The sequence below is a fragment of the Glycine max genome, chromosome 14 (genome assembly GCF_000004515.6).
Source record: "Glycine max cultivar Williams 82 chromosome 14, Glycine_max_v4.0, whole genome shotgun sequence".
In the NCBI taxonomy this organism is placed as follows: Eukaryota; Viridiplantae; Streptophyta; class Magnoliopsida; order Fabales; family Fabaceae; genus Glycine; species Glycine max.
In genome coordinates, this window is record NC_038250.2 from 7,046,851 (window position 1) to 7,072,883 (window position 26,033).

General features: G+C 33.5%; 3 protein-coding genes and 1 non-coding gene across 4 annotated transcripts; 2 read left to right on the plus strand and 2 right to left on the minus strand.

The window, feature by feature from the left end:
• Positions 1-39: 39 nt before the first annotated feature.
• Positions 40-10,195, plus strand: LOC100780684 (UDP-glucuronate:xylan alpha-glucuronosyltransferase 2). Its single transcript, XM_003544411.4, has 5 exons — positions 40-516; positions 1,160-1,551; positions 1,736-1,977; positions 8,269-8,791; positions 9,511-10,195. Exons 1-5 carry the CDS (start codon positions 325-327, stop codon positions 9,944-9,946), a joined length of 1,785 nt encoding a protein of 594 aa, XP_003544459.1. The 5' UTR covers positions 40-324; the 3' UTR covers positions 9,947-10,195.
• Positions 2,170-2,242, minus strand: TRNAR-CCU (transfer RNA arginine (anticodon CCU)). The gene has a single exon. It is a non-coding gene; the product is annotated as a tRNA-Arg (tRNA).
• Positions 10,196-17,330: 7,135 nt separating the features above from the next.
• Positions 17,331-23,371, plus strand: LOC100779436 (protein WEAK CHLOROPLAST MOVEMENT UNDER BLUE LIGHT 1). Its single transcript, XM_003545261.5, has 3 exons — positions 17,331-17,555; positions 18,766-19,938; positions 21,011-23,371. The coding sequence occupies exons 2-3, from the start codon at positions 18,784-18,786 to the stop codon at positions 22,886-22,888; spliced, it is 3,033 nt and encodes a 1,010-aa protein (XP_003545309.1). The 5' UTR covers positions 17,331-17,555; positions 18,766-18,783; the 3' UTR covers positions 22,889-23,371.
• Positions 23,372-24,123: 752 nt separating this feature from the next.
• Positions 24,124-25,507, minus strand: LOC106795771 (alpha-amylase). The gene is made up of 3 exons (XM_014766674.1): positions 25,499-25,507; positions 25,123-25,215; positions 24,124-24,375 (listed from the first exon to the last, which is right to left on the minus strand). Exons 1-3 carry the CDS (start codon positions 25,505-25,507, stop codon positions 24,124-24,126), a joined length of 354 nt encoding a protein of 117 aa, XP_014622160.1.
• Between the last annotated feature and the right edge of the window lie 526 nt (positions 25,508-26,033).

The following is a 26,033-nucleotide window of genomic DNA, read 5'->3' on the forward strand; positions in this document are numbered from 1 at the left end:
GTCTAGAAATATTTATAGGTGTCAACTAAACCTGAAATATAAGCAAAGCAATTTTTGCTTCCATTCTTTATAATCTCTTGCAAAAGGAAATTAATCCTCAAGGAAGGACAAATGGAGCTACATAAATGGCCTTTCTTGCTTTGAGATTCACTCATAATTCTCTAACAACTCCTTCCAAATCCTTGCCACTCGAAGTAATCATCATATTTAACCACTACTTGATCTAAATTTCCTAGTGGGGAATTAATTTCATTTACATATATAGTCCAGGTCCCCTCCTCCATTTAAGGCACTGTTGTTTTTCCTAAGGTTATTTCTCAAGCGATGGATGTTTTGAGTCTTCAAAAGTTGGTGAAGACAGCACCATCTAAAGCATTGATCATCAGAATCAACTTGGTCTGTCTTGCCATCTTTCTCGTTGTTTATGCGACCCTTCTTCTCCGTCCATCTTCCTCTGTCTATTTCGAGAATGCAGCCTCCCTTGTCCGGTGCTCCTTGAGCGAGTGCCATCACAAGGTAAGGTGAGCCTACTCTTATGTAATCCTCTTCTCTCTGTGTGCTTTGCTTATGGTACAAGTTAGTATGTTTAATTTTTCATAGACAACTAAATCTATATTAATGAGAGTATATACAAAATTACAAATCCTCCTTAGGATTATCTGCTAGTGCTTGGGAACTACTTGAATAGCTGTGACTGGATACAACTGTTTTAAGTTTATGCCTGTTCAGTAATTCTCTAAGTAGGTTTGAACATATCGGAAAAAGCGAAGAGAAGGGGAAAACTTTCATTTTTCTATGGTAAAAAATTCATTTATACTTTTTATTTCACAAGAAAAAAAGGTATGAAGTTCAATCAATCTCCTCCAACAGAGGGCTTTGGCATCCTGCTCAGTAGTCTTTAGAATGTCTCCTCATTCTACCATTTTATACTCACAAGAATAAAAGTGAATTACTCACTTTAGCAGAATTAGATTCACGACATTTTTTAACAACAAAAGTTTAATTTCATTAGGTGAAATTGATTACATGGATCACAAGGTTGACATTGTTTGTCTCAACAACAGCAACAACAAAACATTCATATAAATATTTGTTTGTAGTGTTTTCAATACATGTGTATGTTTGTTGTATAACTTGTGTATGATCTTCAAACTTGTAGGGAGAAAAAAGCACAACGATGAAAGCAGTGCTGGAGGAACCACAGCTGAAATCAAGGAGGGCAAAGCAGAACGCGACTAAGATAGAGGTGCCTAGCTTCTTTGGCGAAATGGGGAAAGGAATGAAGATAGGAATGGTGAACATGCAAGAAGATGATGTGAGTGAATGGAGCACCTTTGGAGAAACAAGCCAAGTTTATTTTGAGAGGGTGTCACATTTTTTCAATTGGACAGATTTATTTCCCGAATGGATAGATGAAGAGGAAGAGACCGATGTTCCATCGTGCCCCGAGATACCAATGCCGGAATTTGCAGCATATGAAGGCATGGACGTGATCGTGGCCAAGTTACCTTGCAAGTACCCCGAAGAAGGATGGGGAAGAGACGTTTTAAGGTCGAGTAATGATACACGAACACTTAATTTAATTGACACTTTTCATTTCTATCTATCTATCTATCTCTTTCTTTCACATCATATCACTTGTGGTACTATATACACTTCTTTCTCTTCTATCTTTATGATCTCTCTTTAGATGTCTAATAGTGCTGAGGTGTTCATGCATGATCACTTTTTTCAGGTTACAAGTTCATCTCATTGTGGCAAATTTGGCAGTGAAGAAGGGAAAGAGGGATTGGAATTGGAAGACAAAAGTGGTTTTGTGGAGTAAGTGTAGGCCAATGCTGGAGCTGTTTCGGTGCAACGATTTGGTTAAGCAGGAAAACGAGTGGTGGTATTATGAGGTTGATGTAAAGAGGTTGGAGCAGAAGGTTTCTTTGCCTGTTGGGTCCTGCAATTTGGCTCTGCCTCTGTGGGAACAAGGTTAGCGCTTTTACACATTCAAATTAATGTTCATGTTTTTGCCTTACTTGAATCAAGCAAAGGTGACATCAAGTGAATCAAATAAGATAATTGGAACGTTTTCTCTTTCTGGTTTTCCATATAAGTTCTGGGCATTGCAACATGCAATTATGCAAAAAAGCAATCATTCATAAACATAAGACATATACTTAACGCGCCAGGTAGGGGTCGAACCTACGACTTTCTGCTTAGGAAACAGACGCTCTATCCACTGAGCTACAGGCGCTCATATACCACAACTAGACAAATAGTTTTTTTTATTTCTAGTTATTATCATAAGTAGTTTTGTATTAAGTTATCGGAAAAAAAAAAAAAAACAGTCTTTTGTTATAGTTGAAGTTTATGAATTAGCTGATACCTCACATCAAGCATAACTAACAACTTTTTAAAATTGTTTTTCAAGACATGAATATCAACGCCGACCATCAAGTAGATCTTTACCAATTATTTTTATATCTTCCCCTTGAAGCAAGGTTTTAGCCTTTTAGGTGACATTTCTGGTAAAATGAAGATAAATGTTAGAGTATTTATAAATATATATATTATTTTATTTTTTTCTATAGAGTATTTTTTTTCTAATATGTTTGTCAAAATTTCATACTCAATTTTTCCGGTACTATAAACAAAGTTATTTCTTTTAATCTTAAATTTGGATCATCATTAGCAATCGTCCGGTGACATATATAAGGTGTATTTGAAAAAATGTTAGGTTCAACGTAATGCATGTTTTTTTTTGAAACGCATGAACGGACATTTGGAGCTGTGCAAACGACAAATCAAACATGTACTAACCGTTAATCACATGGTATTTGGTTTACTATATGGAAGTTGTTGTTGATTGTCCATACGTTATTCTGTTTGAGAGGAGTAAAGAACGATCAAAATTATAGTACAAGCTTCTTAATTTTAGCTTCTTCTTTTTTTTTTTGTGCTTATCAATATTGGTTTACTATGGAAGTTGTGGTTGATTGTCCATATATTATTTTTTTTGTGCTTATCAATATTGATAACCACTAGGATGGCTACCTCAATCTTTCTTCTTCTAAAAAGTAATGTTAGTTGTCTATGTATTGCCTTGTCATGACAATAGTTTACTTTTAGGGTAGCATGAATTTTTTTTTTCCTCAATCCGTGCTTGTTAGTTGATATAATATCCTCAATTTCCTTGCGTACCAGAAGTATCGTATTTTAAGAAACCCTTGCCTTGCATTACAATCAAAGTTAGTTACCATTTAGCTTTCAACTTTTCATGCACTGAATATTTTGATAAAATCATAATAAGATTTTAATTATAACCGCATCAAAGGCTCAAGCATATATTCCCTCGTAGGAATTATGGAAAATGACCTGCATATACATTATTTATTTTCTACACTAGCTATCTTGATACCAGTTACAATCACATAATTGTTGGAAAGAAAGGATGAAGATTTCTTGGTAGTATTTTGAAAAAAATTGAACAAGGGAGAAAGAGAATGAATAACAAAAAATAGCAACCTCTGAAAAACAGGAATTAAGCGCCAAAAAAATCACACGCACATGACTAGGATTTACATGTTGTTTTTATACACTAAGTAAGGCTTAACCATAGTTAATTAATTAACAATCCAACTATTATGGCTAACCTCTAATGCATTCCACATACTAACAAAATTGGATAATTACATTTGAATTACACTATTTTTAACACACCACCTTAATTTAAATATGTCAATTTGTGCATCCCAATTTTGTTCTTTATTTCTTCAAGTCTCTTAGGCTTCAAAGCTTTGGTTAACATATCTGCACACTGCTCCTCAGTTCTGCAATACTCAAGTACTAGTTTGTTTTGTTAACTTGGTTATGAAGAAAATGATATTTTACTTCTATATGCTTATTGCGTCCATGAGCTATTGGATGCTTAGCAAGGTCTATGGCTAATTTGTTATCAATCTTGAGCTTCATTACATTACTGCACTTGATGTTAAGCTCTTCCAGTAACATTCCTAGCCAAAGGGCTTGGCTTGCACCAAAAGCAGCTGAGATATACTCAGCTTTACAACTAGATAATGCCACCACATCTTGTTTCTTTGAACACCATGATATAGGAGCATTTCCAAGCATAAACATGTACCCGGATGTGCTCTTTCTATCACCAACATCTCCACTCCAATCTGCATTTGTGTAGCCAACAATTTCTATCTCAGAATTTTCTTTTGTTGCAGGAAACAGAATTCCACATTCTATTGTGCCTTTCACATATCTAAGAATTCTCTTAGCTGCAAGTAGATGATCCTTGCAAGGTTTCTTCATGAATCTACTAACCAAGCCAACTCCATAGGTGATATCTGGCCTAGAATTACACAAATATCTCAATGAGCCAATGAGTTGCCTATACAGTGTTGAATCAACCAAGTTTGTGTCTTCACTAGTAGACAGTTTTATTCCTGGTTCACAAGGAGTAGTAGCAGAATTGCAATCAAGCATATTGAACCTTTCCAATATATCAGTTGCACATTTCTTTTGGTGAAGGAATATGCCACTCTTAGTTGTCACAAATTCCATACCTAGGAAATAAGCTATTCTACCTATATCAGACATTTCAAACCCATCCATCATTTTCTTCTTAAACCTATCAATCTCCTATTTGCTATCACCAGTGACAAGAAGATCATCCATATACAAGCATAGCATCACTACACCAGTTACTCCACAATCCTTCAAGTACACTCCATGTTCAGTGGTGCATTTCAGAAATTTTTGCTTCTGCAGAAATCCATCAGTCCTCTTATTCCAGGCTCGTGGAGCTTGCTTTAAGCCATATAGGGCTTTGTTCAGCTTCATTATCCTATCTTCCATGCCTATCTTCTCATAGCCAGGTGGTTGCCTTGTTGTATACTTCTTCTTCTTCTTCTAATGGACCATTGAGAAAAGCAGACTTCACATCTAGTTGGCTCACTATCCATTTCCTCATGCTAGCAATTGAAAATATGAGTCTCACAGTTTCAATTCTAGCTACAGGGGCATATACTTCATTGAAATCAAGAACAGGCTTTTGCAAGAAACCTTTTGCAACTAGCCTTGCCTTATACTTGGCAATTTCACTAGATGGGTTGACTTTGGTTTTGAAAACCCACTTCACTTCTATGGCTTTCTTATTACTTGGTAAATTCACCATTTCCCGAGTGTTGTTTTTATGAATTGATCTCAATTCCTCTTCCATGGCCTTTTTCAATGTGGACTAGCTAGTGTCTCTTCAAGTGAAACTAGTTCTGCTTCTGCTAACAGCACTAAGTTCATCAGCTCACCATTAATATTGATAGCAGCATCAGGGAAGACATCATAGTCTTGAAACCTCACTGGTGGAGACATCTGTCTTAGTGACCTTCTCAAAGGTACAACCCAATCACATCTGGCCCATCATTCACATTTTGTTCATCATTCACATATTGCTCATTGTCAATCTAAATTTCATCCTGTATTTCTTCTATTCCCAGTTCAACTTCTACTATTTCATTGGTTTGTCTTTCCATACCAATGTTCTAGTCCCATTCATTTGTCTCATCCACAATCACATCATTACTTATCACAATTTTCTTGCTTAAGGGATAAAATTTTTTTTATAGACCCCAGTATTGTGATAACCTACCAAGATCATGGTTTGAGCCCTTGAGTCCAGTTTTTTTTTTATTATGTTCAGGCACATGCCTGTAACAGAGTGAGCCAAATACCTTGAAGTGTTTCACACTAGGCTTGAGTCCACTCCAAGCTTCTTCTAGTGGCAAACTGTCAAGCCTCTTTGTAGGACATCTATTCAAGATGTGAGCACCTGTGGATACTGCCTCTGCCCAGAAATCATGTGGAAGATGCTTCTCTCTCAACATGCATCTAACCATATTTAGCATTGTTCTATTCCTTCTCTTAGCAGTTCCATTGTGTTGAGGAGTGTATGGAGCCATTACCTCATGAATTATTCCTTCTTCCTTGCAGAAATTCTCAAATTCAAGTGAAGTGTACTCTCCTTCACCATCAGTTCTAAGCATCTTAATTGAACAACTAGATTGATTTTCAACTAGTAACTTGAATGATTTAAATGTTACAAATACTTCACTCTTTCTTTATAACAGGTAAACCCATATTTTCTTTGTAAAGTCATCTATAAAAGAGACAAAATACAATTTACCTCCATGAGATTTGATTTCAAATGGGCCACACACATCAGAGTGAATCACTGCCACACACTTGCCTTGGTACTTCAATTGAAGGTAGTCCCACAACCATGTTCTTCTTCTGCAACTTGTTTAGGCTGTTGAAGTTCAAATGTCCAAGTCTTCTATGCCACTTCCACACACTGTCATTGCTTTGACCAGTCAAGCATTTCTGCTCGATGGTGCTCACACCCACCTTGAATGTTCTGTTCTTAGACACAACAACCTTCAAGACACATTTCCCATTAGAATCAACTACTTCCATGTGTTCACCTTCCATATGCATTAAGAATCCTTTCTCTAGCAATTGTCCCAAGCTTAGCAAATTGCTTTCCATGTTAGGAACATATAGGACATCACTGATAGTCACCTTGCTCCCATCTACTATTCTTATGGCAACCTTGCCAATTCCTTTTGCCATTACTGACCTGCCATCACCAAATTTGATGCTTCTTTTCACTGTTTCATCAATTTCACAGAACCAATATTTATGTCCTGTCGTATGGTTTGAACAACCAGTGTCCAAATACCACCATTCCTCATTGCATGTTTCACTGTTAACAGTGGCCATTAACATCACTGCTTCTTCATCATCAGAGTCACGCGCGAGTTGGCTTCTTCACCCCTCTTCCTAGGCACTTTAGGATTACTGCACTCATTTGCATAGTGGCCATACTTTTTACAGTTATAGCACTGAATGTGCTCCTTTGATTTCTTCTTTCCCTTTCCATTGTTTTCTCCTTCTTTCTTTTGATTCTCACTTTTAGAACCATTGCTTTCTTGTTTGTTATACTTCCACTTGCATTTCCCTTTCTTATTCTTCCAAGAATCACCACCATCTTTCTTCTGATTTTTAGCAAATAAGGCTTTCTCGAAATCCTTTTCCTCTTTCTTGATACCTTTTCTATTCTTCATCTTTAACTCATGTGCTTCCAAAGAACCCAGTAATTGCTCCAATTTCAACGTTTCTAGGTCCTTTGATTGTTCAATTGCAAAGACAATATGATCAAAGTTTGGTGTTAAGCCAGTGAGTACCTTTTCAACCTTCATCAAATCGGTCACCACCTCACCACAGCTCTTCATTTGGTTTGCAAGAATCACCAACTTGTTTACGAATTGTGCCACCGTTTCGTTTGATTCCTTCTGAAGCAAACCCAGTTGACGTTGGAGTGCCATCAATCTCACCTTCTTGGTTTGCTTGTCATTGGCATAAGTTGTAGCCAACACATCCCATGCTTCTTTGGTCGTCTCATAGTCAGTGATTTTCTCCAGGACATTTGAATCCACGCATTGATGAATTAGAAAGATCGCTTTATCATCTTTCTTCATCTGTTCAAGGTGAGTTACCCTGTGTGTCTCCATGGGATTCTTCTTTAATGGTGTGATGCTGATGCTTATGATATCAAGCACGCCTTGATATCTGAATACCACCTTCATCTGTGTCGTCCACCTCTCATAGTTGGTTCCATCAAAGATTGGTAGTTTCGTTGGGATTTGGTCGTTGTTCTTCAACATCATCATTGTTCCCCGTCGTACGCCGCCGTGGATCGTATAGCTCTGGTGCCAATTGTTGGAAATGATCAAGATTTCTTGGTAGTATTTTGGAAAAGATTGAACAAGGGAGAAAGAGAGTGAATAACAGAAAATAACAACTTCTGAAAAACGGGAATTAAGCGTCAAAAAAATCACACACACATGACCAAGGTTTACATGTTGTTTTTATACACTAAGTAAGACTTAACCATAATTAGTTAACATGCTAACCTCTAATGCATTTCACATACTAATAAAATTAGACAATTACATTTGAATTACACTACTTTTAACAATAATTATAAAATTTGATAGATTAAAATCATATAATTACAATACTTAAAAGATTGAAATGATACAATTAAAATATGAAAAATTTAAATATAACACATTTATAATATCTTAAAGTCTCAATTAATTAAAACAATTGCAACTTATGGCACAATTAAGATATCCGAGGAATCAAAATGTAACTAAACCCAAAAAAACGTTGTAAAAGTAACTAACCCATGAATTTTGCTTATTTTTTCAGGGATCGACAAGGTGTACGACACATCGAACCTAGAACAAAGCGTTCAAAGCGAAGCACGAGCGAAACGTGAGGCCTATGTAACAGTGCTTCACTCCTCGGAAGGCTACGTGTGCGGCGCAATAACATTAGCACAAACCCTCCTCCAAACCGGAACCAAGCGCGACCTGGTGCTCCTCCTAGACAGCTCCATCTCCGTCGCGAAGCGCCGCGCCCTCGAACTCTCCGGATGGAAGATCCGACTCATCACCCGGATCCGAAACCCGCGCGCCGAGAACGGCACTTACAACGAATATAACTACAGCAAGTTTCGGTTATGGCAGCTAACGGATTATGAGAGAGTGATCTTTATCGATGCCGACATCATCGTCCTCCGCAACCTTGATATTCTCTTCCACTTCCCGCAGATGTCCGCTACGGGGAATGACCAGTCCATCTTCAACTCCGGCATCATGGTCCTCGAACCCTCCAACTGCACCTTCGAGATTCTCATGTCGCGTCGCCACGACGTCGTCTCCTATAACGGGTACTGAAGCTTTCTGTGATATTTTTACATTAAGAGCAATATAATATTTTTATTATAAAAAAATAAAAATTCCACCTCCTTTCTATAAAAGTTTTTGTGGAAAACTCTCAGAAAATATCCTTTTCAAGAAATATTAATTTCTTAAAACGAATATCAAATATAAGAAATTGAGATTTTTAACCTAAGATTCACATTAAATTAAAAGTTTCAATCCTATCAAACAAACGTTCCTTTAAAGAAAAAAAATGGAATTTTAAAAAAATTGTTAAAACAAATTAATTTTAAAAAATATTAAGAAATTTACTTCAATTAATTGAATAAAATATATAAATTATTATAAATACCTAATACTTGAGATTGATTATAAATTTAATTTTAAAAAAATATTCGAGCACATAAATTATTATAAATTATAATATTTGAAATTAGATTAATGTAGATAAAGAAAATTGATAATAGATTTAATTAATCTTATACTCTCTGTATTTTGTTCACAATTTGCATTTAGTCTAATTACATCACGAACTTTCATATTTTAGTCTTTATAGGAACTATTCTTCTTATGTTTTGATTCATGTGGTTAATTTTTCAGTGGTGTAAAATTGTCACGTAAGTGAAGCATATATAAATATTTGTTGATATAATTAAGGATTAAAATCTCAAGATTTTGTTGTTTTTATTATTCCGTCACTAATTTTCGTTATGAATATTTGTTGTAGTGGCGATCAGGGGTTCCTGAACGAGATCTTCGTGTGGTGGCACAGGCTTCCACGGCGGGTGAACTACTTAAAGAACTTCTGGGCCAACACGACGATAGAGGCGGGTAGGAAGAACGCAATGTTTGCGGCGGAGCCGCCGAAGCTCTACGCGATTCACTACCTAGGGCTGAAGCCATGGCATTGTTACAAGGACTACGACTGCAACTGGGACGTGCAGGATCAGAGGGTGTACGCGAGCGACGTCGCGCATCGACGGTGGTGGAAGGTGCACGATGCCATGGACGAGAACTTGCAGAAGCTGTGTAGGTTGACGAGGCAACGAAGGATGGAGTTGAACTGGGAAAGGAGAAAGGCTGGGAAGTTAGGGTTGCCAGATATGCATTGGAAGATCAATGTCACGGATCCTAGAAGAGCTGGCTCAATGTTGATTGGTTAATTAGGTTATAATTGTTGTACAATTATACCATGCACATTCTTTTTTTTTTCTTTTATCTTTTGTAATTTTGATTTGGGGTTTTTTGTTTTTGTTTTAATTCATGATTTTTTTTTACATACAGAGACATTTGTGGAGAGGTTTAATCTCCATCCAGTTATTTATTTGTGTGAATAGGGTAGAGCATATGATGGTTAGCCAATAGCCAATTATGGAAACGGGAATAATAAAAAGAAATTCATTACACTTTTAGTCGATCTTGATTCTTCAATAGTATTTTTCCATCAAATTTAATTGATCAATTCTTTTAGCAGCATGTGTTTGGATCAAGTTCAACAAGTTTATTTTTATTATATGTTTGGTAAGATATTTTAATTAATTTTTAATTTTTTTTATTATTTAAAAAACTTATTTGTTTGTTTGAAATGTTATTTATTTTAAATAATATTTTTCAAAACGTTAGATTCTAATTTTTATATTTTTTTTGTCTTTAGGTATTTATTAGTTTTTTTAAAATATTTTCTATTTAAGGTAAAATTATATATAATTTTACATTTTTGAATTATTTTAACAAATAATTTTATTAAATATTTATGATTTAAATGAGATAGTTTTTTAATTTTTAACTTTTAGTTAATTTTTCTGTCAATTTTCAAATAATCTTATTGTTCATTTGAATAATCATGCATTAAGGATTAATTAATTTCACACAGGAAATTGTTTCCTGTAGTGGTTTAAAGTGGTTAGAATCTCACACTAAAGGATCTATTGGCTAGCATTGTGATGGTACTGCCTAGCTACAAGCAACTTAGGGTATGTATTTGGAAAGATATTCATGAGGTATGCATTAAGAAGCAAGGTTATTTATAGACGCTTACGGCCTCCCCTCTATGCCATGTGGTAATGATTTCTCTTGCATCACCCCTTTTATAACAACAATGTTGTCCATAGATTAAATGATTTTGTGGATTAAATTTTACTTGATTGTCTACACCTCCATTGTGTGTCATTGTGTGTGCTTGGGTAAAAGTTTTGTATAAATATATGATCATGTTATTAAGTATTTTAATTGCTATAATTATGTCTTCTTGACATATATTTTTTAGCTGATTTTTTTTCTTCAAATTAACACTTCATCCGTCCCATTATAATTTCTATCATAGGTCACATGTCAAGAAAATTAATAAAAAGATGAAAGAAAATAATAATGTTACAAAATTAATCTTATCAATCATCATTAATTTATTTACTAACTAATATTTTTAAGATATTGGTTAAAGAATTAAAATGAAAAAAAAAATTATTGTGTAAATTATGAGAGTATAAAAATATCATAGACAATATAACTTTTCACTTTCTTCTATTTTAAAGTCCTTAACTAATACTTTTAGGATACTAATTATCATTTATCTTAATTTTTTTACCATCATTGATATTATAAGTAAAAAAAAAGTAATTAATACTACATTAAAAAAATAAAACTTATAACAATTATTTTGATACTTATTTTTTCTTCTTATATAATAAGTATTATGTGACAGAGTGTCAGTATTTATTTTTCACTCAAATAACCTTGCATTTAGAATTAATTATTTTTATATAGGAAATTGTTTTCTAATGGTCTAAATTGTGGTCGGAATCTCACACTAGGGCCTATTTAGCTGCCAACTTCACGAAAGTGCTGACTATGAAGCAAGGTTGTTATAAACATACATTATTTTCTCTTTTATCTTATTTTTATTTCAATTTCTTTTTTTCTTTCTCTTTCTTTTGTTATCACATTATCTATTAAATCTATAACGGTTTCTTAATTTCTACTTTTTTCCGTCTTCCTACAGCTCAAACCTACCCAAAAATAAGAGATGCATGATTTTTTTTTTTCCATAAAGCAAAAGGGTGTTGGAGCATTCCATTTGAATGACACCTTAATTGAGATATGACAATTTTTTTTTTTGAAAAACAGTTGATGTATTTTTTATCGATCAATTGTTAATTTATTAGTGAAAAAAAAATTCAAATTCATAATTTTTTTTTCTTCTTTCAACTATCAAACCAATTTTATCACTTATTTTTCAAAACTTGAGGAGGTCTAAACTATACCGTGACTAAGTGACATCTCAATAATTGAGACACGACAAATTTTGTTGAATAACATTTGACATAATTTTTTAATGACAAGTCCTTACATCATGAGATAACGACATAAAAAGTTGTATACTTGATCAATTATATTTTGGTTTTTTTGGTAAAAAAAACTATATTTTGTTTATATTCAACTTTTAATATAATAATGACTAGATGCCTTTGTGAATTCGTAAACCAGCAAAAAATTTAATCTCCCATGTGACCACCTCCACATGTAATACACATAGTGTTTGGAATGATTATTACCTTTACGAATATGAACAAACTTCAAGTTAATTTTTATTGTGTGATCAACGGTCACCGTCGTTCCCAATTTTCCAGATCAACAACTCAAAAAATGATGGGTATGGTGGAAAGCAAAGAATCTGATGAAACGATAAAATGATGGTTTGTCAGTGAAAGGATTGGTTGAGCAAACCCATTTATAGGTTCACCTACTAAAAAATAAAAGCCCGAAAACATCTAATTGGGCCACTTTTTTTCCAACCCAAAGAAATAGACTTTGTGTTGGACAAAGTCAACAAATTTTATATATTCATATTAGGTACGGAAATCCATAATATTAGTTAATAAGCTCAGATATTTCCACCGAAATTCCTAGATTTGTAAATATAGTCTTTCCATCTATTTTATATGATTGCAGTTATATATATATTCAGGTTTATAGATGGAGATTATATAATGGATAATTGTGTTTGTCCTGTTGTTCTTCTTTACCAAACTAAAATGTAATAAAATTCTATTTTTTGTTTTCTTACAAAAAAAAAATCAATTTTTGTGAAATTTCTAACCACTAATTATAAAAAAAATATTATAGAAATAAATTTTATTTCAATAATCTTTACTCCTTAGAATAAATTAACCTTAAGTTTTATTGATTAAGAGATATCATTGATATAAAAAAATCCAACTTTCCATCCAAATTAATTACCAAACTGTATTAATTGAGTCAATTCAATATTTTTTGAGAATATAATTCCTCCTTCTATATGTTTACCAATGTGTATTTTCATCCATGAGTTAAGGGAATTTTGATACCTACCCTCTTTCTTCTATCAAAATTTTCTGTGATTGTTTGTTTATTTGTGTTTGTCATTCTTTTAATTTAATTAAAAACAAAAAAATAAAATTAATCAGTTATCTCTTAATTTCTCAATCAGTGGAATAATTAATTGGTTGTGTATAGTTATTAAAACGCAATCCTAGCTAAAGAAGAGGATACTTTGTTTTTGAAAGGAAATGAAGGGAATACTTCTTTTAGCCACATTAAAATTTAACAACAACAAATATCGTTGCAAAAACCATAAACTGTGTTTCCAAGAGAAACTGGGCAGTTTTTGAACCAATTTTTATTTAACATGGAAATAAAAATGGCTTTGTTAAAAGGCTTAAGCCTGTGTAATAAAATGTAAGTTGATATTGATTTATTTTACTTAATGTAGGGTTTTTTAAGGGCTTAACTCCATTTTATTTGTTAAATAAATTAAAACAAAACAGGCTAAAAATAAGACAGCCCTAAGTTCTTCGATAGGCCACATAAATAGCGTATACGAAATTGATTGTGTGAATTGCTAAACTTAGATTGATCTTTTCAGGCTTAATTTAACTGGAACAAGAAATACCTTTGTAACAGCATCGTCTTACCTAATAGAGGCAAAGAACCTCAACAACAATTCTTTTCCCATCCTTAAAAACATAATTAAAATGATAAAATCCTACACAAACAAAACATGCATCTATAGAACGGTCAATTTTTTTTCCCCACAAAAAAGTAACTCTGTGAAACACTATCAATAAGAAATATAAATATATTTTTTTTCAAGCAGAAATTAAAACCTTAATTTGTTAAACATGGAAGATTTAATGCCTTCTATTACACTCAATTTCCATTCGTAGCAAAACATTCAAAAGATGACAACACCAAAATTGCATAATTGAAGCTTCACCGGGTATCATCGGACGGTGATCCTTGTACGTATGAATGGACCCAACGGACGACATTTTGTCTCATATGAGTTGGACTGTTTCCAACCGTTGGGCCCAACGGGAAAATTACACTGTCCACTTGATGCTACGTGTGCCACACGCAAACCATGTCATGCTAATGCTACCATTAGTTCCTCTAATTTGTTATTGATCAACGGTTCATAAGCATAAGCAATCGCATCGCTACATCATTATCATAACTCCCTGCTGAAAGTTGTGCACAAATTTATTCTAAAATTAATTAATTGGATGAAAATAAAATTAATTATGTACCAAATAAAAAATCTCAGATATATCCTGTTATATCATTTTTTTTTATATCATAACTCCTTTAATCTACTACTATTTTCCTCTTGTATTAGATTATTCAAGCATTTCAACACCTTAGTTTTGATTTTATTTATTTTTTTAAAAATAATGTTGTGTGCATTTTTTTTACTATAACATGAGTATTTCTGTAAAATCTCTATTCAATTAAACGATAAGATAGATAGAAATTTGAATACTTCTGCTAGCACATTACATAGAATTGCCAGTGACGTGTTGGTTGAGACATTTGATTTATCAGTTGACTTTGTGGCGTGATACAACATTTAACACTAGCACACGTCCATACATAGTAATAAATATGTAATTATATATTTTCCTTTACTTCACCAACATTGTTACATACGACATTACGAATAAAGTACTAGGATGATGAGATTAAAACAACACATGCTGATGGCATTTAACAGAAAATAATATTTAACATGTTTTTTTCAAGATAATTATTAAGTGACAATAAAAATAAAAATATCGGAATTATGATGTTTTAACTTTTAAGCAAAAAAGAAAAAAGAAAAAAAAGAAAGATAAAAGAAAACAAAACTATTTAAAATATCAAATTAATAAGTAAAAGTATATCATTAAAACCCAACAGTAGAGGACAACTTCATCATTCAAGTGAAAAATTAAATAAGATTATCTCTTCTTCTTTTTTTTTTTTTTAAGAAAACATAATTACTTCATTTCATTTATAATGTGTGGAAAGATACAATTTAAAATATTATAAAAAATTTGGATACTAGCACGAGATTCTACCACCCTAGTCAAGACTTGAGCAACATAATTTGCTTGTCTCGTGATAAAACTCACTATTGAATTTGGAATAGAAGAAAGAAGGGTTCTACACTTAGAATACAATGGAAATCCAAAGAGCCTCTAATAACATTTTTAACTCCATCTACCGTTGCTTTAGAATCAGGTACAAATATAACATTTGTCAAGTTGAGGTGTTTCACCCACAAAAAGTGTTTGGAACAAACCTAGGCCTCGGCCTCTCTTGGATTAGACATACCTTTACCCGCCTTTGACAAGTGTTTTCCTAACCAATGATTGATTTTACTCTAGAGTCTGTCTTTCAAGAAACTAAACAATGCTCTCTTACTCCTCCTAATGATAGAAGGCACACCTAGGTACTTTTCTTTGCCAATTTGATTAAAAACATCAAGAAAGGATGATAAAATATGCCTTAGGTTCTAAGGAGTGTTAGTGCCAAAAAAAATTTCTGACTTATTGAAGTTTATCAATTGGCCAGATGCTTTGCCATATGTGTCAAGAATGACTCTCAAAGTGTCAACTTCCTTTTCATTTGCCTTACAAAAAAAAAAAAAAAAACAATCAACAATAAATAAGAGGGGTGAGATGGTGAAGTCCCTTTGCACACCTTAATACAATGAATCTTTTAAGTGCTCTTAGCTAATTTGAGTAGAGCTGAAAGTCTTTCAGTACATATGGTGAAAAATTAACATGACAATGGGTTACTCTATCTAAGGTCTCTTTGAGAAGAAATAGATCCTACAACATCCTTCTTAATCAAAACAAAATATTGAACTGTTTTCAAGCATAACTTCATCCAAATAAGATTATCTCCTAATGTAAATAAAAACATCAATTCATATAATTTAACATAACTATTTTTGGTATTGTACATCATATATAACTGTTTAAAAAAGAATGAAATACTTAAATGATAGCATACACACAATCCATTTATTCATACTTATAATTTTAAGTAATTAACACTACTATATATGTGACTTTTAGTAATATTTTTTTGTCTAACATCGAATAAAAGTATTGCTAAAAATCTTTGGTCACATTCAAAAAATATTGTCAAATTATAAATAAATATTACTAATATGTTTTTGTAATATTTATCAAATGTTGTGTATAACCCATGCTGTTAAAGCTTTGTTGTGATATTTTTAAGCTTTAACAATATGGACTATACACAATATTTAATAAAATATTACAAAAATATATTAATAATATTTATTCATAATTTTACGATATTTTTTAAATGTAGTCAAAAGTTTTTAGTAACATTTTTATTAAGTGTTAGATAAAAAAAATATTACTAAAAGATTACATTTGTAAATAGTGTAAGGAAATACACCATAATATAATAAATAAATAAATAAGGAAATAATCTGAAAATAAAATCTAAAATATTTAAACGTATAATTAAGATATTATTATTTAATATTTTAACATAAAATATTAAACTTTGGATTTTAAATTCGTCAAAAGTATTTTCTTGATATTTTTCCTTTTAATATATATATATATATATATATATATATATATATATATATTAAGAATGACTCTCAAAGTTGATATTAAATTTCTTCATAAAATATATATTTTTCGTTTTAATATATAGGGTGTACCACCTCAATAATAATAATAATAAGATACAGACTGTAACTAACACTTGTATATCTATTTGTTTTTAAAAAAATATTCAAAATAAGAACAACTATATAACTTATTAACGTAACGGTATTTAAAAAATTTAAATATTAACGTAACGGTATTTAAAAAAAAATTAAAAATATAGATAATAATGTTATGTTACCTTATTTTGTTTTCATGATTCTGAGATGAATTTTCTCCTATAGAAGTAGACAAAAGAGATAAAATACTAAACCCTAAAATCATTCTGTTAACAAATAATAATAGAATTATAACAATAAAATCTTATTTGATTTAGTGAGATCCACTATATAAATCACGTTATTTAATATGATTAAAAATAAATATTTTTCAGAAATATTATTAAGTTCGAGATGTTTTTCTATTTTATTTAGAGCTAAAAATATCCAAACTAATAGGATTAAAACACATGAAATAAAAGACAAGTGTTTTTTTTTTTTTTAAAAAAAAAGTCCCATGTTTGAAATTGATAAAGAGAGAGGGAGAGAACAGAGAGTGGACCTTGTTTGCGTTACAAGGTAGGCTCCACTAGCTGTTCACCCTTTCTTGACCCTTTCCCGTTTTTTCCTCCCTTCTAAATTTAGCTCCAACTTTTCCTCCCTCAGTTTATTTTTGCAGAATCTAATTTTAATTTCCATTGTCTTTCCTCCTCAAAATTATTTTCACTCATCATTAATATCTCCTAACTCTCAATCATCAGTTTCGTTTCTGCTTAATCAGGGTATGTTCCTCTCTCTCTATTGTTACCTTTTTTTTCTGTTTTCTTTTTGCTTCTTCCTTTTTCAACAAACCATGTTATTTTCTTAATCTGTTTTGTTCCCTGTCTTTGAAACCCTCCTTGGACCTTGAATTCCTCCCCTATCCACTCTTTGCATGTCCATGAAGATTCATTTATTATTATAAAGTCTTATGGTCTTAATAACTTTCCTGGTTTGCAAAGTTTGGATTAATATTTATGAATTCTAGCTGGGGCTGGATATAATTATTTCCATTACGGTTACCTAATACCCTTGACTTTATATTAGAGAGGAAACAAAGCTTAGAGATATATATGATATCTATTTCCAATATTTGGACTTTTCCATAAGCTTTTGTTTCTGTTTTTCTCCATTGATATATACATATATATCAGAAGAATTTTCAAATTTCAACAACCTAGTTAGAAATTGGCGGAACTTGGTACGGTGATGCATAACCTTGAACATGTCCACTTGTTGTTTCCTAGTATGGTTAACAGTTGAAAGCTGACATATTTTCCTTCAAAAGGTTAGCCACTGCAAATGGTGTAATGTAAAGGTGTGAATTGTTTTAGGTAGAGGAGAGTTATCCTGGCTTCCAATACAGATATGAACTTGCTTTTGTGTAATTGTACCAGATGCTTGGTATTTATTTTCTAATTTCTATAGTAACTATTACTTTAAAATTTTAATTTTCATGTACCTAGATATTTTGTCCTCTAATTTTGATTTCAAGTCACCGTGTCTGTGGAGGGAAGAACTATTGGCTTTCAATGCATCATAAGATTCTGTATTTCTTTCATTGATTGATGTTCAAGCTAATTACTGTAACTTCAGAATGTTGCGTTTCATATATGTCGTTCTATTTTGGCTTATTTTGTGGGGAAATTAGAATTCTTCATGAAGAAATTTTGTATGTGTCCTCTCAAAAATGTGAAAAAGTAATAGAGAGCATTGTTTAGTTTTTCTGGCAAATTGCATATGATTGATGTGAAAACATGAATTAATTGATATACAAACATGCTTCTATTTCTAGGATGCACTCATCCCCCTTAAATTTGAAACCTCTACATGGTCAATATTGGTCATCTTTTTATTTCTGACTCTAATTGAATTTACTGAAAAGGTTACTATACAGGAAACAACGGTTAACAATTTTTCACTGATTAATTTTCTTTATTACTCGTCTTTTAGATCCTTTGGCACTTTCAAATGGAGGATGTTGATGACAAGCTGCCACTGCCAGAACCCTCTTCAGTAAGTGCTGAATTGAAGCCACAGGCAGAAACCACTGAAGAAAATCCTGAAGTGATAAACCCACCCAGTAGTCAGTCTTTTGTTGAAGCTCCTATCAACCAAATTAATAATAATAATAATAGAATGGATTCTGGCACTCATTTGCCAGTAACCGAGTTCTCTGACTTAGGAGTGTCCCTAAATGCTTTTGATGGAACAGAACAAAACCACCAGGGAGCCACAGTTGCAGATTCTGAACGAGGGCCTTCGGAAGAAGATATCTTTAACAGGCAGCAGGATGGTGTTTCTACTGCCACTGCTAGTGGTGATGTTGATAATCCGATGAATCTCTCAACTTCCTCTTCTGAAAGAAAAGATTTGCAGACCAGCCCCATAGAACTAATAACAGAACCACCTCAAATTAAGCTTACTGATGTTCCCGTAGATAATTCAGCTTCAACTCCAAACATTACAGTTCATGTAACAGAACAAAGTGACCAGGGAGCCATGTCTGCAGAGTCTGAAGCTGGAGCTTTAGAAGATATCTCAGACAGGCAACAGCATGGTAGTGATGTTGATAATCAGATGGAACTCTTGACTTCCTCTTCTGAGGAAAAAGAGTTGCAGAATGACCATAAAGAACTAAAGATTGATCCATCTCAAACCAAGGATACAGATGTTGCTGTAGGAGCTGTTGGTTCACCTGCTGTCGTTGCTGGCAATGGTGCTGATAATCAGATAAATCACTTGGATTCCCCTTCTGAAAAAATTGAGCTGCAAAATGACCACAAAGAACAAAAGATAAAACTGCCCCAACCCAAGATTGCTGATGTGTCTAGAGGAGCTGTTGATTCACCTGCTGGCAGTGATGATAATCAAACAAAACTCTCGGCTTCCTCTTCTGAAAAAATAGAGTTGCAGAATGACCAGACGGAACTAAAGAGAGATACATCTCTGACCAATATTTGTGATATTGCTGTGGGAGCTGTTGACTCGCCTACCTATGCAAAGCAGATTGCTGCAAGAAGAGGCCTTATTGATACAGCAGCTCCATTTGAATCTGTCAAGCAAGCTGTTTCCAAGTTTGGAGGCATTGTGGATTGGAAGGCTCATAGAGTCCAGACCGTGGAGGTATATCTGTCTTGCATTTATTTCCATTTTATTTAAATTTTTGTAAGCCTATTACTTCACTTCCTCCTGAGGGAAAAATTCTTTTTGGATGTTTTGATTGCTTTTTAGAGACAAGCGAAATATCTGTTAGATGACAGGCTATGAGAAAAATGCTGAGATATGAGAAAAAAGGATGAGAACAGCAGCCTTCATTATTGTTTTTGATTACAAATTGCAGTTATAAATGTTAAGAAGCTATAACCAATGCTGAAAGGTTGCTTTGATGGCTGTTTTCTTGTCAATGTTAATGATAACGATGTCAAACTCATTATCTGCTGAGTCAAGTCACAATTTCATATAGCAAATCATACCTTTTGGGATGACTTGAAGAAGGGGCATGTACACTTTAATCAGAAAATATGGAAGTATTTGCTGTATATTCTTTTTTCCGTCGATTCTAGATGTGCGGCATATATTCCCAACATTTTGTTGCAAGATTTTATTCATAACCTTTTCCTTTTGTTCTTAACTAATATTTGCTTATGAACTCATTTGGCAAGGAGCTAAGTGTAATCTATATCTCATTTTTGTGAAAATTATTATAATATAAAGTTAATATCTTGAATGCTTTTTTATAAGACATCTCAAATGTTATTTACTAGGAGACCATGAATTTTGTGATTCTGGAAGTAAAAATACTCCTGCTTCCACTGTAAAGTAGTTGCAGTGCTCAAATACATTTCATTGATTTGTATTTTATGATTTTCATGTTTATCTTTTGGACAAAAACAAAGTAGGAACCAAACTATAGGTATTTTTTGCACAATTTCTTTTGTCCTTTCTGTGTAAACTTTTTTTTATCCTTGCAATACAAAGTAGAGCAATGTTGATTTGTCTTCCATGCTTGCTTCCTTCCAACAATGATAACAACAATGAAAAGTAAATTATTGATCCATCACCATTGTACTTTGTCAAAAGCCAAATATTTTTTCTTAAAAGCTGGAAGATAATTTATTTATACTAATGTGTAATGACTATGGTAGGTTCATCTGCTGGAATCGCATTTAACTTTAGTTTTTGTCTGAGTATACAGAGACGCAAGCATGTAGAACATGAACTTGATTTGGTACAGCAGGAGATCCCGGAGTGCAGAAAAAAATCGGTGGTTGCTGAGCAAGCAAAAACGCAAGTACTGCAGGAGCTGGATAGCACTAAGAGGCTAATAGAAGAACTAAAACTTAACCTAGAGAGGGCGCAAACCGAAGAGCGTCAGGCAAGACAGGACTCAGAACTTGCAAAGCTTAGAGTGGAAGAGATGGAGCAAGGTATTGCAGACGACTCTAGCATTGCAGCCAGGGCACAGCTGGAGGTAGCTAAAGCTAGGTACACATCTGCTATTACAGAGTTAACATCTGTAAAAGAGGAGTTGGAAGGATTGCGCGGGGAATATGCAGCATTAGATGTTGAAAAAGATGAAGCTATTAAGAGAGCTGAAGGCGCTGTTGCTTCATCGAAGCAAGTGGAGAAGACAGTGGAAGACTTGACTATTGAGCTGATTGCCACAAAGGAGGCATTGGAAATTGCGCATACCGCACACATGGAAGCGGAGGAACACAGAATAGGAACAGTCATGGCAAGAGATCAAGACTATCTCAATTGGGAAGAGGAACTTAAACAAGCAGAAGAAGAAATCCAGAGTCTCAACCAGAAAATTTTGTCTGCTAAGGATCTCAAATCTAAATTGAACATGGCCTCCGCTTTGCTGCTTGACTTGAAAGCTGAATTAAATGCTTATATGGAATCAATACCTAACCATGAAGGTGACAAAGACGGAGTCTCAAAAGGAGAGCTAGAGAAACCAGAGAAGAAGACACCCAATGAAATTCAAGAAGCAGTTGCATCAGCCAAAAAGGAACTTGAGGAAGTGAAGCTTAACATAGAGAAAGCTACCACTGAGGTAAATTACTTAAAAGTGGCCGCGGCATCATTAAAATCAGAACTTGAAAATGAGAAATCATCTTTTGCCTCCATCAGGCAAAGAGAGGGAATGGCATCCATTACAGTTGCATCTCTTGAAGCAGAACTGGACAGCACTAGATCAGAAATGGTTTTGGTTCAGATGAAGGAAAAAGAAGGCAGAGAGAAAATCGCTGAGCTACCGAAGAAACTACAGCAAGCAGTTGAAGAGGCTAATCAGGCCAACTTGCTTGCTCAAGCGGCTCGCGAAGAGTTGCGACGAATAAAGGAGGAGGCGGAGCAAGCAAAGGCTGGTGCAAGTACAATGCAAAGCAAATTACTTGCAGCTCAAAAGGAGATTGAGGCCGCCAGGGCTTCTGAAAGGTTGGCAATAGCAGCAACTAAAGCATTGCAAGAGAGTGAATCATCATCTAGGAACAACAATGAATTGGATTCATCCTCTTGGGTGACACTTTCTGTGGAGGAGTACTACAATCTCAGCAAACAAGCACACGACGCAGAACAGCAAGCGAATATGAGGGTTGCAGCTGCTAATTCTGAAATTGAGATAGCTAAGGAGTCTGAATTGAAAACCTTGGAGAAGCTGAATGATGTGAATAGAGAGATGGCTGCTAGAAGGGAATCTCTGAAGATTGCAATGGATAAAGCCGAAAAGGCAAGGGAGGGAAAGTTAGGCGTAGAGCAAGAACTAAGAAAATGGAGGGCTGAACACGAGCAACAGCGAAGAAATGCCGGTGAATCAGGCCAAAGAGGAGTGGTGAAGCAGAGTAGTAAAAATCCTGAGGTTAGTTTTGAAAGACACAAGGAAGCAAATAGCATTGACCAAACTCGTAGTGGACCTATTCCTGCACGTTACTTTTCCACTCCAAAGTCTTTTTCCCATTCAAACAGTGTAGCATCCGCAGATGCAAAAACTGGAAAGAAGAAGAAGAAGTCATTTTTCCCATGGGTTTTGATGTTCTTTGGGAAAAAAAAGGCACATTCGACGCATTAAGTGTTAGCCCTATTGAAAGTATATGCATTGTAATGCTGCTGCAGTCATCTGAACATCTCATCCTTTCGGAGGTTATTCAAAATTATACCATACTTGTACATGTTAGTGATTACTGTATGTATGGTTGATTGCATTATACATTTATACTCCATGTCACAGAGAGGATTGTGAATGGTCTCCAACTCACCACTTTATGAGAATTGAGAACATAAAAGTAAGTTCTTCATCCCTGGTGAGAAAAGAAAAAGAATAAGATGATTACTGTATTGTGTATAGGCTTCTGATATATTGAACCTCGGTTTTGGTAAAGATATGTGAGATTTGATATCAAATCAAAGAAATTTTTTGAGCTTGAGATTTGGAGTATTATGAATGGCACAGTGTGTGCATATTGGAAACATGTCATCCAACTGAGCTGGTTACAGTAAAAGTTTCTAATGCATGGAAAAATATCATATGAAGGCCAAAGTCGCATCTTTAAAATGAAATTTGCAGATTAAACGTTAAATCTTGAGTCTTCAACCTTTTAGTATGCCTTGTGAACTACTACACTAAAATGATGGTAATTATCCTATAATCATTGCTTTATTTTTGCAAATAAAAGTTGAAGTTGACCATATGTATGCATCTTAATAATTTTGATTTCCATCTCTTTGTCGTCAAATATATAAATTAATATATCAAGCTTTGCAAGATGGTTAATTAATGGTATTTGTTTTAAAATAATTCATGACATGGTATGAAGAAGCTCTCGTGTCAATATGTGATATAGAATTTAAATTTTCCTTCTCTGGCTCTTCTAATAAAAGCATTTTTTTCTTCATTTCATTTTTCACCTTAAATCCAGAGCTCAGTTTTAGGATTAGAGATAATTTTCAAGTGGGCGCACAATCAACAAGAAAGAGAAAGAGACATGACAAAAAATTTGGATTCTCTGTATGTTTTTTATCCCCTCTGGTTCTGCTTTCTGCTTGTATTTTTTCTCCCAATCCGAACAAATTTACACATTCTTATACCAGACTGAGTGACTTTTTAATTTTCTTTTTAACAACTTTTAACCTTGTATGAATGTAAATTAATAGTTTTAACAATTGTTAACCTTTTATTGAAATAAACTATTTAAAAAAATATATAAATATACTATGGTAAATTCTCAAAGACTTAGTCATGATATTTATTTTAATTATTCTCAAAGACTTTTTTTTATCGGTAAATGTTAATTCCTATGGAGTGCTTCACTTTCTCTTCCACACAGCGTAGTCTTGTCCACTGGTAGCAACCTGAACATTTGGTGGAAGAAGGTTGACAAGATCCATTTTGGGTCCAATCTTGACAATGATCTTGTTGTCAATTTCAGCCATGTAGAGATCAGCCTCAGCTGCCAGAATATTTACTCTGCTTGTGGCCGTAACTCCATTTCTCTTCCTTATTTCTGTCACTTTCTTTATCGGTTCCTTTAGCCCCCATTCGATGTAGGGATCATAGAACTGCATGCACATAGACATAGTAGTTACAATATACAAATCATAATCTTCTCACCAAAAGAAAGAAACTGATTAGTGAAAAGTGAAGACGTGCAGTTTTGTTAGTTTTTAAACAATAAATTTAGTCACCAATAGTGAATGTCCAGATTATTTTAGTCTCCTAATTTTACTAAAACTAATCATCTACATGTAAAGATTGGAGATATTCTAATTGAGATAATTTTTTTTTTGTACTCCAACCACGTACGCATGAATGGTTATTTATAACTCACTTATTTCTGATCAAATTTACATTTTATTACTTTTTTTTTTGCGTAGCATTCATTTATAGCAACTAATGATATTATTTTAGTCATAACATGGATTACAAAATGTCATTCTCCCTAATCCTTTTGGACTAGACACTTTTTAAGTATATAATTCATTTAGAAGGTAAAATAAATAATCTAAGTTATTGATGGGAAAATTAACCGTTAATATATATTAATATTACATAGAAGTACATAGCAAATCATGACTGTATTAGGATATTAATACTTGACATTCTTATTAAAATACTAAAATTACTTATTTTATCTTTAGTTATGGTCAAATCCAATCTTTTTCTATTTCCTTTTCTACGTGCTATCATCAAGTATTGTATTAAATATAGGTCTGTTGAGGGGTTTATATATATAAGAGAAAGTGCTTAAATATATACCTTGAGGACCATCATCGATCGTGAGAGTTAGAGGGAGGAGGGAGCCAAACATAGTCAACTCCAGAATCAGCTATGTCAGGGACCAAGGTCTTCATAAAGTTGTACCATTCTCCTGCTTTTTCACTTGATGCCCAGTTGAACCCCTACAAGCACACACGCATGTTCATCAGTTCATCTTGCATGTGTGACTCAGTGATATTATTTGTATCTAAATACAAAACATGATCAGCTAAGTGAGGTCTAAAGTAAATTTTAAGACAAATATTTTACTTTGACCGAGATAATTATATAGTAGGTCCTTTTTGCCAACATATGAGGCATTTTTGTTTTATAAAAACTATCAAATATTTTTTTTAATGAATCTAAAATTTGAGCTGTAGTTACTTTATTTGTTGGCCGATAAAAACAAGATGGAAACCTGCATACCTGTCTCATTTACCTCTCTTTCTTCTCTTATGAAATTAAAAGTTAAGATCTTCTTTCATACCTAAACCTCTCTCTTATATACGTTAGGACCAAACTCAACTGATTCAACTAGAGAGAAATGGTGATACCTGAAACAGTATGGCGGAAGAAGAGAAAGAAGGGAAAAGAAAAATGCAAAGGAATAGGAAACAGAGTGAAGTAAGAAACTCGTCCATTTTTTTTTTATCGGCAAAGAAAGTACTTTTATATATATATGATAAAATGCACACGAAGTGCTTCAAAAGATATACAAAAGGCTGAAAGTTCAGCAAAAAACCAAGCATCTTAGAATATACATGAAATGATGCATATGCCAAGATACAAGGCTATGACACTGACAACCCAAAGGAATGATATCCCCCAAACAAACAAACATGCCAACCAAAGTGATTATATAACAGATCGTGTATTAAAGCACAACCCCCACGGTAAGATGATCCTCCACGCGAGGTATAAGACCAGAGATGCACATAATGGGGTCTGATTCTCACTCAAA

Bases quoted from the DNA above. Each gene is read 5' to 3' on its own strand.
- LOC100780684 (XM_003544411.4), top strand. From the start codon at position 325: ATGGATGTTTTGAGTCTTCAAAAGTTGGTGAAGACAGCACCATCTAAA. The intron at 517-1,159 runs GTAAGGTGAGCC...TCAAACTTGTAG, and splicing joins TGAGCGAGTGCCATCACAAG to GGAGAAAAAAGCACAACGAT. The intron at 8,792-9,510 runs GTACTGAAGCTT...TATTTGTTGTAG, and splicing joins GACGTCGTCTCCTATAACGG to TGGCGATCAGGGGTTCCTGA.
- LOC100779436 (XM_003545261.5), top strand. From the start codon at position 18,784: ATGGAGGATGTTGATGACAAGCTGCCACTGCCAGAACCCTCTTCAGTA. The intron at 19,939-21,010 runs GTATATCTGTCT...CTGAGTATACAG, and splicing joins ATAGAGTCCAGACCGTGGAG to AGACGCAAGCATGTAGAACA.
- LOC106795771 (XM_014766674.1), bottom strand. The intron at 24,376-25,122 runs GTTTGGCTCCCT...ATGTGCATGCAG, and splicing joins CTGATTCTGGAGTTGACTAT to TTCTATGATCCCTACATCGA.